We start from the raw sequence: 13,161 nt of genomic DNA, 5'->3' as shown, positions 1-13,161 counted from the left end.
GTGTAGCAGGCGTCTGATCTCCCTCTCTGGGCTCCTTGGGGGCCCCACGACGCGTCCCTGGACACGGGGGTGCTTGTGCATCTCGGCTGCTGTGGCTGTGGGGGCCCTGCCCTCAGTGCTGGGAACCGACCCGGTCGTCCCGTGCTCCGTTGAGGACCGTCCACGCGGTCTTCCACAACGGCTGCCCCGTTACCCCCACAGTGCTTGGGGTCCAGTCCCCCACGTCCTCGCCAAGGCTTGCCGGTGTCTGCTCCATGGAGAGCAGCTGCACCCGGGGGTGGGGGTCAGCCGGTGGTGCTGCCCGTGTCCCCCCGATGCTGCTGCTGCTGCTCGGGGCCCCGTGCAGGTCGGCCACCCCGAATCTTGGGGGAAGCATCTGCCCAGGCCGTCCGCCGCTCTGGGTTGGGGCCCGTCGTGTCCGGGCTGTGGAGGGGAGTCGGGCACGTGCTCCCCGCGTCTGCGCTGCTTGCGTTCCCGGCGGTACTCCCAGCACACGAGGTCCCCCAGCTGCGGAGGTTAATCCACCTGCTTTTTCTCCTGGTGCCCGAGCTCCCATCCCTGCAGAGCGGACGGCATCTGGGTGGGACTCCTGGCACTGCCTCGCCTCCTGACCTGTCGTGGGTCTCGCGCAGTCGTACCTGCTGATGGCGATGGTCATCTTCCTCCCCTACGTCAGCAAGGCGTCCAGCTGGTGCAAGGGCAGGCTCGTGGGTAGGTGCTTGCGCGGGCCGGTGTGCGGGGCCTCGGCACGGCTCCCCGAGACCCGTGGGGCGTGGGAAGGGCCCGGGCACCGTGACGGGCAGGCGTCCCTGCACACCCCCTGCCCAGGCCAGCTCCTCCTCCTGGCACGCCCACAGGCCCCCAAGAGCCCCCAGCTCACAGCGTGGAGTTCTTCACTTTCGACCTGCACGAACCTCTCAGCAAGGAGCGGGTGGAGGCCTTCAGCGACGGGGTCTACGCCATCGTGGCCACGCTCCTCATCCTGGACATCTGGTAAGGCCCAGGCCCGAGGGAGGGCATCCGCAGCCCCCATCTCCAGCCCCGCGGCGGCTCCTGGCCCACTAGCCCCGTGGGGAGAGGGCCCCGCCCCGGGCGCAGGGCCTCCTTGCTGGGGACCCGGGGTGCACACCAGACCCCTCCCCGCGGGGCTCCCCCCACCCCAGCTCCCGCACCCCCCTTCTGCTCACCCTGCCCTTCACCGTGTCCTTTTGCCCTTCGCTCTGTTAAGGTTCTAGCTTTAGTTTCTGTATTTTCATTGCTGCGTTTCACCTCTTTTTTCCTTCGTATTTTCCATTCTTATTTAGGGTCTCTTGTTCCTTTGGTCACGTTTCAGCACGTCCTTACTTTGTTGGGTTACGACACGTTGATTTCTTACATCGATTATCTGGGGGCCTAAGCCATTAGCTCTCCTAATTCTCTTGATGGCTTGCTTCTCCTGTCATTTATGATTTCTCACAAACTGGGCACAAATGATCGTTGGTGCTGATCTCTGAGGCTTAGGCCCGAGGTTCCAAAACAAGGCAGCTTTGCTTCTGCCCTGCAGCCAGGGCCGCACTGGCCCCAGGTCCCTCGCGAGTGGCCGCGAGGAGCCCGTGCCTGTGGGGCTGGGCCCGGGGGTGTGTTCTCTGCTCTGCCCAGAGCCACAGCCCAAGGACCTGAGGCAGCTCCCCGACCCCCGCAGGCACGTGCGTGGCCCCCACCGTGAGGACAGAGGGTCTCAGGGCGCTTTCCTGGCCAGGGCACAGGGACGGGCTCTCTGGGCCACGCAGGTGGGGACGTCCGTGGGGGAGGACCCCAGACGAGCCTTCGAGGGGCTCGTAGGGTAACATTCAGCCCCGCGGTCTCAGAACTCTCCACGTGCACGCACGGGCAGGCGGCTGCAGGGCAGTGGGCAATGGCAGGAGCACCCGCCCGTGGGGGCCAGAGGGCTGGGGGCCGGGCCGTTAGCGGACGGGGTGCCGCACTCTCCCAACTTCAGATGAAGCGCGGGGAGGCGCCCGGGGCCCTGCGTGCCTACGCGGAGGCCAAGGACCTTCCCGCGTCCTTCACCTGGACCTCGGGGCCCGGGAGCTGGGTGCCCTGGGGGGGGCTGCCACAGATGCCATGTGTTCACCGTCCTAGTGAGGACAACGTCCCCGACTCCAAGGACGTGCGGGACAAGTTCCACGGCAGCCTGGTGGCCGCGCTCAGCGCATACGGGCCGCACTTCCTGGCGTACTTCGGCTCCTTCGCCACGGTGGGCCTGCTTTGGTTCGCGCACCACTCGCTCTTCCTGCACATCCGCAAAGCCACGCAGTCCATGGGGCTGCTCAACACGCTGTCGCTGGCCTTCGTGGGCGGCCTCCCCCTGGCCTACCAGCAGACCTCGGCCTTCGCCCGCCAGCCGCGCGACGAGCTCGAGAGCGTGCGCGTCAGCTGCGCCATCATCTTCTTTGCCAGCATCTTCCAGTTTGCCATCTGGACGACGGCCCTGCTGCAGGAGCGGGAGACGCTGCAGCCCTCCGCTCGGTTCGGGGGCCGCGAGCACGCGTTCATGTTCGCCAAGCTCGCGCTGTACCCGTGCGCCAGCCTGCTGGCCTTCGCGTCCACCTGCTTCCTGAGCAGGGTCAGTACGGCCATCTTCCACCTCACGCAGATCGCGGTGCCCCTCACCTTCCTGCTGCTGCGGCTGCTCGTCCGCCTGGCCTCGGCGCTCCTGCGGGCCCTGCGGGGCCTGGCCCGGCCAGCCCCCGGGGCCGAGGAGGACGTGCGGGCCCCTCTCCTCCCTTCCACCTGCTAGCTCGCCCCCTGCCCCGCCCCGCTGTTCGCCCGTTGGGGGTTGGGGTCTCCCCCAGTCCTGCCCCAGGGCTCCCGGGAGGGGCTTTGCTTCTGCCGAGCCAGCATGCACCTCTGCAGCCCAGGCCCCAGGGCCACGTGCGTTCAGCCAGGCCGCGTGGGTGCCGGCCCTCGGCGGGGGTGTCCCCAGGCCCCAGCGTGGCCACCCTGCTGCGTGCAGAGCTCCTGGGCAGCTGCCAGGCACCCCCCCCCCCAGTCCCCGGGCACAGAGGACACAGCAGCAGGACAGCAGTGCCCAGACTGTATTTGTCCTGGATATAAATTAGGGTTACATTCAGGTAGTGACAAGGTACACACGAGGGCCTGGCTGCCAGGCGCACACTGCCCCGTCGGGGCGCACAGACTCACTTAAATACAGAAGGACACACGATGACAGACCAGAACCCACACCGAGGCCTGCAAAGCAAAAGTAATGGCACCATGGGGACGTCAGAGCAAACACACGTCTGTGTGCTGGAGGCACGAGATATGAATGTTCCGCCACAAGTGGCTGCGACGGTGCATTGTGCGGTTTTGGCAGAAGCTCGGGGGACACGGGGCAGGCCCAGCCCAGCCAGCCGGCACCAGCAGCGACGCCAGGACAAGTGGGAGGTGCGCGGTGGGTGGGCCTCTCGGGGCACAGGAGACTCCCCAAGCTGAGGGGCTGGGGCCGCCCCTGCGGGCGCAGTGTAGACGCAGGCGCAGTGTAGACGAGCAGGCGATTAAAGCTCCTCCCACCTCACACCCTGTAAACTTCCTCGGGGCCTCCAGCGGGGCTCCCGTCCGCTCCATCGTCAGGGCGGGGGCCAGCCCCGTGGCCGCGGCCTCCATCCCCAGGTGCCCTCGGTCACCACGAGGCTCCAGCCAGCCGTCCGCGGACAGCAGCCAGGGGACCGGTGGCCACGGCAGCCCCAGGGCTCAGAGAGCCGGCGGCTGTGGAGGAGCGGGCTGGCTCACAGGTGGCAGGGGACGCAGAGCAGGGACGGCCGGGACCACTGGCCAAAGCCCCACGCCCACCCTATCCCGGGATCGGAGGGCAGCAGGTCTGCACCCGCCACCCAGCAGCAGCTTCCATGTGGCCCAGGGATGAGGGGACACCCCACCGTCCACCAGCGGCAAGTCCATGCAGCCCCAGTCACGGCCGCCCTTGGACACGCAGGCTGCTGCGGGCCCTCCTCTACTTGGGGTCCCCCTCAGGGGCGGGCACCCCGTCTGCTCGGGCATCCTTGGGGGCCCCGGCCTTCCTGGGCTTCTGCTTGGTCTTCCTGAGCATGTGGACCTGTGAGGACCAGGCAGGTGAGGGGGGTACTCAGCTGGGGGCAGGATGGCCATGCCCCCCCCCTGCCCGGGCACCCAGGGGCCTCCACACGAGGGGCGCCACCGGCCCTGCCCCGCCTCGTACCTTGGGGCCTGCGGCCGAGATGATCATGTGCCCGGGGGCCTGCACCCAGGGCTCGCCGTCCACCTGCACGGGCGTGGCCTTGAGAAGGGTGACCCGGAAGTAGGAGCCCTGGGCGATGCGGATGCCGGAGCGCAGCCCCCCCTGGACCTGGCCCTGGAGACAGCAGGGGCGGGGGCTCAGTGCGTCGCGGTGCCCCCACCCCCCGCCTGCCCGCGCCCACTCACCATGTGCATGACGCCCGTCACCCCCACCACCTCTAGCAGCCCGTCGTCCATGCGCGGCTTCTCGAACCTGGAGTCGCTGTCGGAGCCCCACAGATCGGCCCCCGACCCCCAGCTGCACCGAGGGAGGGGCGCACGGGTAAGCGGGCGGGGGCACCCGGGGCCTAGGGCGCCCAGGCCGAGCCCCCGGGAGCCCCCCACGGGCACCTGGGGATGTTGATGAAGATGAGACCCTCGATGCTGGGCAGCTCCACCTCCTGCTGCTCCACCTGCAGCCGGATCTCCTTGTGCAAGCCGCGGGCGTGGCTGATCTTCTGCAGCCCCACCCGCACGTACACGCCCTTGTTGTGGAACCTGGGGGCAGGCGCATACCCACCGTCGGGGCGGAGCCCTGCGGGGCCCAGGACAGGCTGCGGAAGCCCCGGGAGGCCCCGGGAAGTACGCCGCCACCAGGGGGCGGCCCCCGCTGTCCTCAGCTCCCAAGCCCCCTTGCGGTGCCCCGCACCTGCTTGTGAACTTGCCGGGCTCCTCCTCCCGGGCCTGGTGGAAGTCCAGGCTCAGCTCTGCGTCGATGCCGATCCCACAGTAGTTACTCATCTGCACGATCTGAAGACGAGACCCGTTCTCCCGTGACCTCGCTGGTCAGCCCCCCGGGTCTCCCCACCTCCCCGTCCCCAACCCAGCTCTGTGCTGTCGTCGGCACTGCCCGGCAATAGGGGCGGCCAGTGAGGCGGTCAGCTTCCCCCACGGAGGGGACGGCCCGGCACCCAGGCCCCGCTGGCACCTTGGGGGGCTCCACGTCCGCCACGCCGGTCTCCCCACCGCCGGCCTCATGGGCGTCCAGCAGGATGGTCCAGCGGTCCATGAGCACAGCGTCAGCCTCGTCCACCGACACGAGCACGGACAGCGGGTCCTCTCCGCTGTAGCCCGCCCCCCAGCGGAGGACCCGGCCAAGGTCATTGCCTGGACACAGGCAAGAGGACACTGACCCTCCACCCCCAGCACCGCCCGGCCCCGTCCCCGACTCGCGGGCCGGCCCCACCTGTGCCCAGCGGCAGGATGGCCACGGAGGGCTCCGGGCAGGCCAGGCGGGGCCGCACCTCCTCCAGGGCAGCGAGCACCCAGCCCACGGTGCCGTCCCCTCCGCACACCAGCACCCGGAAGCGAGGCACCTGGGAGAACACGTGGAACCTGGCGACGGGCACATGGGAGGAGCTGTACCGCCAGCGTCCCTACCGCGGCACCCGGCCCCGCGCACAGCGGCCTAGGGCGTCTGGTGGGGAGCCCCGGCCTGTCCCCCCCGGCCTCCCCCGGCGCCCCCGCGGCCTCCAGGCTGTGAGCAGCCGCATGGGGGACCCCCAGACTCACCCGGGGAGGGGCCCCCCGTTGGTCAGCTCAAAGACCTGGTGAGGATTGAGCAGCTTCCGGAAACTACAGAGAAGGTCACGGCCCTTGAGGCCTCCACTCTTGGGGTTCACGAACACGAGGAGGGGGCAGCAGTCTGGGGGCAGCTTCGAGTGCTGACAGATGGGGGCGGGTCAGTGCCTGCGTCTCCCCCTGCACCGCCCGGCAGCCCGAGCCCCCGCCCGGGAAGCACACGGGCCTGAGCGCTGGGCGCATCCGCCATCCCCGCCTCGCCACTGCCCACTCAGGGCCCCCCCACACGGGGCGCACCCACGCTCACTGGGCAGCCGGGTGGACGTCCGGCCCCCACCCCAGGCTGTGCCCCCTGCCGAGCCACACAGCCCAGACACCGGCTGGACGCCCGGTGGGACCCGCCGCCCTCTGGGAGCCACGAGGCACACGCCCCGCGAGGACGGTGGTCCCCAACAAACCAGCCCCACCGCGCGGTGCCCAGGGACATGGGCAGGGCTGAGGCCCTGTCAAGGACGCGGGTGCCGGGCATGGGCCGGGGGCACCCCTGGGCAACGTCCCTCACCTGCTCAGCCCGAGGCAGGCGGCCGTCGGGAGAGAGACTGGGCAGTGGGCACAGGCCCCCGACTTCGCCCCCGCGATGCCGCGCTGCCCTGAGCAGGGGGGACGGCCCCCAGTCGGGGCGCAGTGTAACTCGCTCCACCTGCCCGGGCGCCGGGGTTGGGGTCGGAGCAGCCCCACATCTGGGGAAGGCCTGGGGCCCGCGGGGCCGAGGGCAGAGGGCTGTGCCCTGGCCGGCGTCCGCCCCGGCCCTGCGCTCACCCCAGCCCCCTCTTTGGGTGCCGTCCCGTCAGGAGCCCCACCGGCCGGTCCGGGGTGGCCCCAGGGACCCTGCGGAGGGTCTGCGTGTGGCCCCTAGGAGGCGGCCACCCTGGGCTGGGACCCGCGTCCCGTGCTCTCCTGCCCGTTGGCCCAGGCAGGCCTCTCACCCCGGACCTCAGGTCCTCCCTTGGCGCGAACTGGGCCACCACCCGCGCCTCGGCCAAGCAGTGGTGGCGCCAGGCGCCCAGGGCCCCGACGCCGTCCACTCACCAGCACGTCTGGGAGCACCAGGGCCATCAGTGGCCGGCCGTGCACCGCCGTGTCCCTGACCAGCATGTACAGCCGCTCGGCCTCTGCGAAGCAGGCCACGTCCAGCACCACCGCACCTGCAGCAGGGGGGCCGCACGCTCAGACCCGCCCCCGTCCCGCGCCCGAAGGGACCCTGGGCCGGGCCATCTGACAGCACCCACGCGGCGCAGGACCCCCTCCCCCGCGGAGCCTTCCACGATGGCCGAGCTCACAGACGGACACAGCCGCTGGACGCGAGGGGTGGCGTGGCTGGGCACACGGAGCCCCCGGGCCCACGGCGGGAGGACCCCACCCACGAGAACAGAGGACACGGATGACCACCGTGGACCTCGGAAGGGCCCCGCGGCTCGTGGCAACGTCCTCCCCTGTCTGGGCAGACTGGGAGCCTCCCACAAGAAAAGACGCAAACCCAAGAGCAGAACGGGTCTTGGGGGACGCGCTGCGGCTCCGTCATGCTTGAGCAAAATTACAGCCGGGAGCCCGGAGGACGCCCAGAAGTGTTTCTCTCCCAGGGGCCTCCCCGGGAAAAGGTGGGGTCCTACACAGAGTGGGGCGTGTGACGCGAGGCAGGAAGGGCGGCCCTTCCCCGACCAGAGAACGACCCCGGCCCCGAGGCGGCTCACCTTGGGAGGAGTAGACGCGGCTCACGGACACCAGGCCAGCTGCAAGCACAGGCTGCCATCAGGGCCCGCGGGGACGTGGGCTCCCACACGTCCCCACATGTCCCTGCACCCACCCCAGGAAGCCCGACCTCAGCTCGGCACCAGCCGCCCAGGCCGCGGACAGGAGGACAGACCCACGTGGGACCCGGCCCCAGTAGCCCCGGGCCAGCCCAGGCGGTCACACCTTTGGCGGCCACGGCCTCGTCCAGGAGGCTGGCATACTCCTGGGTAGACAGGCCGGGAGGCAGGCCCCCCACAAACAGGGAGACGTGCGGGGCCACGACCCTGTTCTCGGCCACGTAGAAGCGCGTCTGGCTCATCTGCCGCAGGGACGTCTGTGGGGGGAGCAGGGCACTGAGCGGGCACCGGGGGGGTCGCCTGGCCCCCCACGTCCTCCCCCACAGAGGCGCCCTTGGGAAGGTGCCCCGGCTGAACCACGAGCGACGGAAAGGCCTGCTCCCAGGGGCGGCCCCCACTCCCCTGGGGCAGCCCGGGGCTGGGAACCCCACCTCCCAGGGAGGGGGACATCAGGGAGCAGCTGAGCGCCTGGCCCGGGAGGGGCAGCACCAGCAGCCAGGACGGCCGCGGGCCCCAGGGGCAGGCTCCCCGCTGCGACGCAGGGACCAGCATTCACACCCAATGACCTGCCGGATGTCGCGAAGCCGGGCGAGCAAGGGCTCTGCGTCCTGCAGCACTGTCCGCTGGACTGTGGGGACGACAGACGAGGCCGGTGAGGACCAGGACTCAGGGCCCCAGGCGGGGATCGGGGGACACCCCGCAGGCCACCCACTCACCTTGCCGGCTCCCCATGAGCACCTCCACCAGCTGGAAGCCCTCAGGACCCTCGGCCTGTGGAGGGCGCAGTGGGAGGCATCAGGCCGGGACCCCCCACCGGCCCGGGCCAGTCTCACGGGGCCGCGCCCCAGGGCCAGGCCACCAGCCAGACCCCCTGCCGCCAGCCAGGCCTCCCGCCGCATACGCACCTGTCGCCCAAGCAGCGGGAGAACCTCCAGCACCACAGTCCTGGCTGTGCTCTGTGGGGTCACACGGATGGACACGTAGGCCACACCCACCCTGCGGAACAATCCCAGGAGCGTGGGTCGCAGGGCCCCACCCCCAACTCCCTCCGCAGAGCCTGGGCCTCGGGCCTGGGTCTCACTTGAGCCACGCGGGGTAGATCCTCAGAAGCTCCTGCGCGTGGGGCACGGCGCGGACGATCCAAGCCTCGGGGCCTCTGCCGCCCTCCTCCTCTGCGGCCCCACTCCCCCGCGGCCTGCCCCGCGCCCCCGAGTCACCCGCCGGCACGGGCGCGGGGACTGGCTGCAGCTCGAAGTCTCGAGGGTCCTCCAGGACGTAGTAAGCCCGCAGCGCCGCCTCCTGCAGGGCGGGGCCGGTGTGGACGGGAGCGGGCGAGCCGGCCACCAGCACCCCAGGACCCCTGCCTCGGCCCCGCCCGGGGGCTCTTACCAGCACCTCCTCGTTCCTGGCCAGGCGCGGGACGCTGATGACTCGGAAGTGGTTTCTCTGCAGAGCGTCGTTGCCGTCGAAGATCTTCAGGGTCAGCTTGCCTGGGCCACGGAAACAGGTCTGAATCCACGGAGCGGGGGAGGGGATGGAAACACGGGCCACGGGATGGGGGGTGGGGCGACAAGGGGCTGGGGATGGGGACCAAGCCAGGCAGCACTTACTGGACTCCGGGGCCTCCCTGCCCAGGCCAGCGGGGGTGCTCCCGTCCACCCCGTCGTCCTCGTCACCTGTGGGAGGGGCACAGCCGAGCTCTTCCCAGGGCCCACCCACCCCAGCCCCCAGCCGGCACCCCCAGAGCCTGCCCCCTCACCTGGCTCTGGGACCGCGCCCTCCGAGATGCGGAAACAGTGCATCTTGCTGAAGTTGCGGGACAGCAGGCGCACGCACGCGGGGGGCAGCACCAGGGTGTGCAAGCGCCCAAACGTGCACTCGGGGGCCAGCGCGGCAGAGCAGACCGAGTGGGCCTGGGGGCGGCAAGGGCGGCCCTCAACTGTGCGGGGCCACGCAGGGCCCAGGACCCCTCCCCAGGCCGGGCGGAGCGAGCAGGAGCCACCCTCAGACCAAGTCCCGGACAGAGTAAGACGCAGTCGGGGGTGGGGGGCCGCGCCCCGCCCCAGGACCCCGCCCCCCAGGGCCCCCACCTGCACGCCGCACCACTCGCAGCGCACGCCGGCCAGCACGTCCGAGGACCCGCACGTCTTCCTGCAGACCTCGCAGCGCGCTCCGGAGGGCAGGTTCCCCTCCCGCCAGTGGTGGTGCTGAGCGTCCTGTGGAGGGGGCGCCGTCAGTGGCCGGCCGGCCCCGCGCCCCGCGCCCCCCCAGGCCGTGCACTCACGTGGTCCCGGTGCCCGTCGTGATGGCACTGGCGACAGTCGCTGCAGGCGAAGGGCACACATTCGGGGTGAACGTGCAGCTCACACACTGAGGGGCGGGCAGGGTTCAGGGCCTCTCGCCGCTCCCCCAGCCCTGCCCCTTCCCTGGGGCAGCTCTGCGGGGCCCAGGCCCGTCCTTGGTCCCCCCTTGGGCAGGCAGGGTCAGCCTCTCACCTCTGCTGCCCCCCCTGCCCCGCTCCCGGTGAGGGGAGCCCCGGAACCCCCACCCCCACCCCCACCCCGGGCCGCCGAGACCAGGGCCCTAGGGCGGGTCAGGGCGGCCGCGGTACCTTCACAGCGCAGCGCGGGGGCCTCCAGGGCCTTGCGACACACGGCGCAGAACTTCCGCTTGTAGAGCCCCCTGGGGCCGAAGCAGTGGGCCACGGGCACCTGAGGGAGCGGATCCACCTCGCCCGCCGCCGGCAGCCTCACCCCCTGCCCGCGGTCCTGCCCCGCCGGCCCTCCCCGCTGTGCTCGGCCCCGGACCCCCCCCCGGGGCCCCCGGCCCTCACCACGCGGCTCCCTCACTGGCCCTGGGGGGACCCCCATGTCTGGGCCACCTGGTGAAGCGGCGCACGGCGGCCCGCGGACAGGCAGGGGCTCCAGACGGGGGTCGTGGGCACAGGGAGGGCACCCGGCTGCCGCCCCAGGAGGGGCTCACGAGCAGGGGTGCGGTCGCACAAAGGATGGCTCTGCTGCCCCCATCCTGCGAGCTGGCCTCCCCCCAACCACCCCCTGGCCGGGCTCCCCCCTACCATCCCCTAGCTGGGCTCCCCCTCCATCCTCCAGCCAGGCTGCCCCCCCCATCCTCCCCTGGCCAGGCTCCCCCCTCCAGCTAGCCAGTGGGACTCGCAGCCCGGGACCGGCCATGGAGCCAGCTTCCCCACGGCCCTGCCCACTGTCCATACGCACTCGGACGAGGCTGGGGGCCACACTCGCGCACGGGGTCTTCACGTGCTTCAGGCACTTCTCGTGGGACATGAAATTGCAGACTGCGGAACGACAGCAGCGGCAGTTGGCTCCCAACCCGCCCCAGCGCCGAGACCCCGGCCTGGGCACACGGGGGGTGGCGGCGCCAAGGGCCGCGGCGGGGCCAGCCCGGGACGGGGCGTGCGCCTGCCACAGGCCCACCCTGCCAGAGCTCACGGGGGCCCGCCCACCCCCCCCAAGCCAGCCCTGGGGGATGGAGACCGTGACCCCCTCCTCCTCCGTCAGGAGCCCACGTGGGGACAGGCTGTGCCCTAGTCCTGCCCCTCGCACACCGGCCAGCCCTCCTCCCAACCTGCTGCTTGGCCCCCGGTGCCGGCAGGTCGGCGGGTGCCTCCCACATCCCCCCAGACCCGCTTCCCCTCGTGCCCCAGCTCTCAATACCCTCATGACCCTCCCACGTGTCGTGCACCTGCTCAGACCAGAGCCAGGCTGTCGTGGCCAGGACCCCTGACGCAGGCAGGACGGCAGCCCGGTGACGGCTGCCCTGGCCCCGAGGCGGTAAAGGCGCGAGCTGTGCTCCGCGGGGCCGCCCACCCTGGGGTGCGGGCCTCTAGGGAGGGAGGCCTGGAGATGGACGGGATGGGGGAGGGGCGCGAGGGGAAGCCGCTCGTGGCAGCACCTGCAGCGAGTGGGCCCAAGGGGGCCTGGGCTGGGACGGGTGGGCAAGGCTCCCTGGGGAGGCGGCAGGTGCAGGACTCACCGTCCAGCAGAGCCTTTGGTGAAAAGTGGGGGGAGCCTAGAGGGGGCCCTGCCCACCCGGCCCTGGGCCCTGGGAGGAGGGAGGGGACACACAGGTCCCTCCCAGGCTGGCGGCAGCCGCCTGGCATCAGAACACCTCAGAAGGCTGGACTCAGAGGAGGGAGAGGCGGACAGGGAGGGGGGCACCCAGCGGGCCTCCCTCCAGGCCCAGACCAGCTCCTACGCGGAGGGCAGCGGCGCACAGATGGACCTCCGGCCGCGGAGATAGTGCCTGGCCCCCCCGCACCCTGTGCCCCGGGTGCTCCCGCCGGGGAGGACGCTCTTCCTGCCACACCCGCGTCAGGCCCCTCTGCTGGCCAAGATTACCCCCGTTCTGTGCGAGGTGGGGGGTGTCCACACAGCGGCCCACTGGCGGCCTCCGTGTCACCCCAAGCCCGCCTCCTCCGTGAGCTGCTTCGCCCTTTAGACCTAGAGCCGCACCTGCAGGAAGTCCTGGCTGAGAGGGACCCTGAGCCCTGCCCCGCCACCCCTCCCCTGTGCAGGGCCTGAGCCCACCCTCAGACCCTGAGCCCTGCGCCTGCCACCCCTCCCCTGTGGGTGGCCTGAGCCCACCCTCAGACCCTGAGCTGTGCCCCTGCCATCTCTCCCCTGTGCGGGGCCTGGTCCAGCCTAACCCTGAGCCCTGCCCCGCCACCCTTCACCTGTGCAGGGCCTGGATCCAGCCTGACCCTGAGCCCTGCCCTGCCATCCTTCACCTGTGCAGGCCCTCGCCCACCCTGACCCTGAGCCCTGAGCCCTGCCCCGCCACCCCTCCCCTGTGCAGGCCCTGGCCCACCCTCAGACCTAAAGCTGAGTCAGCCTGCCCAAGCACGTCTGCAGCCTCAGGTGAGCCTGTGGGCCGGCAGGGGAGGCGGGCGCAGTGCTTCTGGCCGCGGGTCCGGGAGGCGCCCCGCCAGCCGGCCAGGCCCCGCCGCCCCGACCGAGGGCGTCCTGCGCGCGCCGCGGCCTCGACCTGCCGGCGGAGCCCCCTTGACCCCGGGGCCGACCGGGCGGGCCGCACACCTGTCCGCGCGGGGGAGCCGAGGGGCCGCGGGCCGGGCCGGGGCGGCGAGCACGCAGGCGGGAAGGGCCCCGCCGCCGCCGCCCCCGCCGCCCCCGCCGCCCCCGCCGCCGCCGCCGCCCCCGCCCCCGCCGCGGCGCTCACCGTCGCACAGGAAGCCGGCCAGGCCCCAGATGAAGTCGGAGCACAGGTGGCAGAAGGTGGGCTTGGTGAGCGTCGCCTTCCGGAAGCTGTGGCCGCTCTGAGGGTGGCTCCCGCCCGCCCCGGGGCCCGGCCCCGCGCCCGCCCGCGCACCGCCTCGGCCGCCCAGCTCGGGGCTGCAGGACGGGCTGCCGGAGCGCGGGGAGCCGCCGCCGAGCCAGGCGCGGGCCCGGGGCTCGGCCGCCGCCGCCATCCCCGCCCGGGAGCC

The 13,161-nt window shown here is 71.8% G+C and overlaps 2 protein-coding genes across 8 annotated transcripts in view; one reads left to right on the top strand and one right to left on the bottom strand.

Annotated features, from left to right (window-relative positions):
* TMEM175 (transmembrane protein 175) overlaps positions 1-3,556 on the top strand; it is a 23,700-nt gene extending 20,144 nt beyond the window's left edge. For 5 of the 6 annotated variants that reach the window (XM_077881907.1, XM_077881915.1, XM_077881940.1 and 2 more), the window contains 3 exons: positions 633-711; positions 858-993; positions 2,122-3,556. In XM_077881907.1, the coding sequence (XP_077738033.1) occupies positions 633-711; positions 858-993; positions 2,122-2,779 (873 nt within the window). In that variant the 3' untranslated portion in view covers positions 2,780-3,556. Of the gene's footprint in view, positions 1-632; positions 712-828; positions 994-2,121 lie in introns of all 6 variants that reach the window. The other variant, XM_077881925.1, reaches the window with a different exon arrangement.
* Positions 3,063-13,161, bottom strand: DGKQ (diacylglycerol kinase theta). Of its 2 annotated transcripts, none has more exons than XM_077881871.1 (23): positions 12,897-13,161; positions 10,916-10,995; positions 10,294-10,393; positions 9,967-10,052; positions 9,773-9,898; positions 9,442-9,595; positions 9,293-9,358; positions 9,072-9,172; positions 8,764-8,981; positions 8,588-8,678; positions 8,399-8,453; positions 8,249-8,310; positions 7,789-7,939; positions 7,566-7,604; positions 6,904-7,019; positions 5,806-5,957; positions 5,480-5,628; positions 5,222-5,400; positions 4,943-5,043; positions 4,645-4,791; positions 4,441-4,552; positions 4,217-4,369; positions 3,063-4,093 (listed from the first exon to the last, which is right to left on the bottom strand). In XM_077881871.1, the coding sequence occupies exons 1-23, from the start codon at positions 13,144-13,146 to the stop codon at positions 3,992-3,994; spliced, it is 2,790 nt and encodes a 929-aa protein (XP_077737997.1). In that variant the 5' UTR covers positions 13,147-13,161; the 3' UTR covers positions 3,063-3,991. The 2 variants fall into 2 exon arrangements, with proteins under 2 accessions (XP_077737997.1, XP_077738008.1); XM_077881882.1 differs by lacking the exon at positions 12,897-13,161 and adding an exon at positions 11,403-12,224.

Source organism: Canis aureus, chromosome 2 (assembly GCF_053574225.1).
Source record: "Canis aureus isolate CA01 chromosome 2, VMU_Caureus_v.1.0, whole genome shotgun sequence".
Classification (NCBI taxonomy): Eukaryota; Metazoa; Chordata; class Mammalia; order Carnivora; family Canidae; genus Canis; species Canis aureus.
This window is presented reverse-complemented; position numbering and strand designations above follow the sequence as displayed.